This window comes from Pseudomyrmex gracilis, unplaced genomic scaffold, assembly GCF_002006095.1.
Source record: "Pseudomyrmex gracilis isolate BER0280 unplaced genomic scaffold, ASM200609v1 scaffold_2412, whole genome shotgun sequence".
NCBI lineage: Eukaryota > Metazoa > Arthropoda > Insecta > Hymenoptera > Formicidae > Pseudomyrmex > Pseudomyrmex gracilis.
Window position 1 is genome coordinate 2,911 of NW_018022996.1, and position 2,724 is coordinate 5,634.

At 36.2% G+C, this 2,724-nt stretch overlaps 1 protein-coding gene across 1 annotated transcript; it reads right to left on the bottom strand.

Moving 5' to 3' along the window:
• Positions 1–1,544: 1,544 nt before the first annotated feature.
• Positions 1,545–2,338, bottom strand: LOC109862805. Its single transcript, XM_020442949.1, has 3 exons — positions 2,248–2,338; positions 1,832–2,139; positions 1,545–1,715 (listed from the first exon to the last, which is right to left on the bottom strand). Exons 1-3 carry the CDS (start codon positions 2,336–2,338, stop codon positions 1,545–1,547), a joined length of 570 nt encoding a protein of 189 aa, XP_020298538.1.
• Positions 2,339–2,724: the final 386 nt, after the last annotated feature.

Below are 2,724 nucleotides of genomic sequence, written 5' to 3' on the forward strand. Positions count from 1 at the left end.
AGCCAAGGTTATATCTGAACGTAAAATTTTCCGCTTTTTCATTTTCCGGTGTCAAAAAGGGAGGTTTCCATTTTAAAAAAACCACTTCCGGTTGAAGTAACCCACTTTCGGTCAAAATCAAAAGTTGAAAGGTACGCCATTTTGGTTTCCCCTCGAAACTCTACAACTTTTATATAAAACTTTTTTCGATTCCTGGCCACACAAACGAGTTATTGGAGGTGATAGATTCAGATGACTCACCGTGTATATTTGCAGATGTTTACACTACTTTCACTCTCTGGACAAGTTGAATGTTCACAACATAGATTGCGGAAAACTAAACAACTGCGTGATTCGATTGTCGATAGAGGAGAATAAGTGGCTCAGTTTTAGCAACCACGGTAGGAAGGAACACTTCTCATTCGTAGTATACGCTAACCTTGAGAGCGTATTACACAAAACTGATGGAGAAACGCAGTAAACATCATTGCGTATACACGCCGTATGATACATGCGTATCATAAGGCGTTTAGCATAAGATATTCTGTTTGCTGCTCATACAACTACTCTTTCTCTGCTTATCGGTATCGCGGCAAAAATTGTATCGCATGGTTCGTCGATAAACTCAAAGAATTGGCCAATCAAGTAAAAACAATTTTATCTACCAATGTGCCCATGGAAACGTTACCGGAAGAACAAAAATCAATTTATCGTAACGCGAATCACGTGTGCGTAAAATCATTCGCAGCAAATGATATACAAGTTTGCGATCATTGTCATATAACCGGTCGGTACAGAGGTCTCGCACACTCCAACTGCAACTTACATTATAAAGATTCACATTGTATCCCAATAATTTTTTACAATTTATCTGGTTACTGTCAACTATCTACCGAAATGCAAGTAACAAAATTATAATTACTACACAAAAAAAATAGTTTTTAATACTAATTTAACATATAATTTAATACTATATTTAAAGAATGTCATATTAATGAATTTAACATATATTTTAACATATATCTTATTATATATATGTAAAATATCATCTTTTATAGGCGAAGAAGACTACATTACATGTTAAACTGACAGTATGTATACATTTGTAGTTTTTATATGTGTTTTATGTGTTTTATATTATTATTATACATATTAAATTATTACTGTTATTATTTATTAATTATATGTTATTAATTATAGGTAGGCTAACTTTTAAAATACACTCAACAGAAATAGATCTTAATGGTCCACCCATCAAATGTACACTAGATAATAAAGAAAACTCCAAAACAAACACCATGCACAAATGGCTGTAGTTCACTTTCGTTACAGTCTGGCGTTCTTCTTGAAAAGCGTACACTTTACACGATGTTTTCCCCACTCCCAAAAAGTGTAATGTATTAAAAGTGTAAGGTGTACACTGTACACTTTTAATACATTACACTTTTTGTATATGCAAGTAGAACAAACCTTATATGTATATTGTTATTTAATATGTGTAATAACAATAATTATGTACATATATGTTGTAATTTATATAAATATAAATTCTGTATATAGTGTGTTTACAAGACATTAGTTTTATCTATCCAAGAGTTGTATGACTTGTCTAATCTTAGCCACTTCACATAAACCTTTCTTGCGTAATACTTTCTCCACGAGATCAACGTCTGGATGTGCAACGCGATGCAGTTTGTATTCGTAGAATCCTCCAGCAACAGATTGTCCGCGTGAATCTTCAAGCAGATACGTCACAGGATAGGTCGTTTGTATTTTACTGATATTAAATACTTCGGTCGTCAATTTAGCGTATATGCTTTATCGAATACTATTTTAATTTGCTCACACGTACCGGATCATCAACTTCGAATCGTGCTGACCCTGCGATCTTGACATTGCTGTACACCGTGGTTAAGAGCTTATCGGCGATTGCTGGGGTAACATTGATAGATCGCATACCGATAGTTCGATGTTTTCTCGCGTTGTACTCCATAAGAAGATGCGGGAATATGTCGATCCATTTGTAGGTTCCGTTAAGTGTAAATTGTTTCCACATGTCGTTCTTCAACGTACGTTTAAATCGTTTTACAATTGAAGCCTTCATAACAGAATATGTGGAATAGTGATTAATGGTATGCTTTTTCATCAGTGTTTGTACATCTATATTGTAGAATTTCTTTCCACAGTCAGTTTATAAATTGTTTGGACATCGTTTGTTATCCCAAAATATTCCTGCAAAAGCTTTGGCGACTTTGCATCCACTCTTACTCTTAAGCGGTATGGCCCACGCGTACTTACTCAGCACATCGATGACCGTAAGTATGTAGTGGTAGCCTCTGAAGCGCGAATACGGAAGCATTTCTACCACATCCGCTTGCCATAAATCATCGTACCCGCGTACAATAACGCGTCTACGGGAAACTTTCTTCTTGCCGGAGCATGCAATTCTTTTACGAGACGTCGTTTTTCGATTGTAGCATGATTTGTCGCCATAGTTGTCTTACTATATGTTTACTCTGGCGTGTCAGTCGTTTTATTCTGGTTTGATAGATATTGAATTGTACGCTGAATGTGTTTTATCGCGTCGCGCAACGCTTGCACGTCCTGCTGCAATGCGATAATTTTTCTCTTACGTGTCTCTTGCCATTCACACTCGTGACACACATATCTACTGCAACACTTTTTCCGCGTAAAGGCTGCGATAAGAAAAACGGCTCGTCCTTGACGTATCCAAAGTCACCGGCC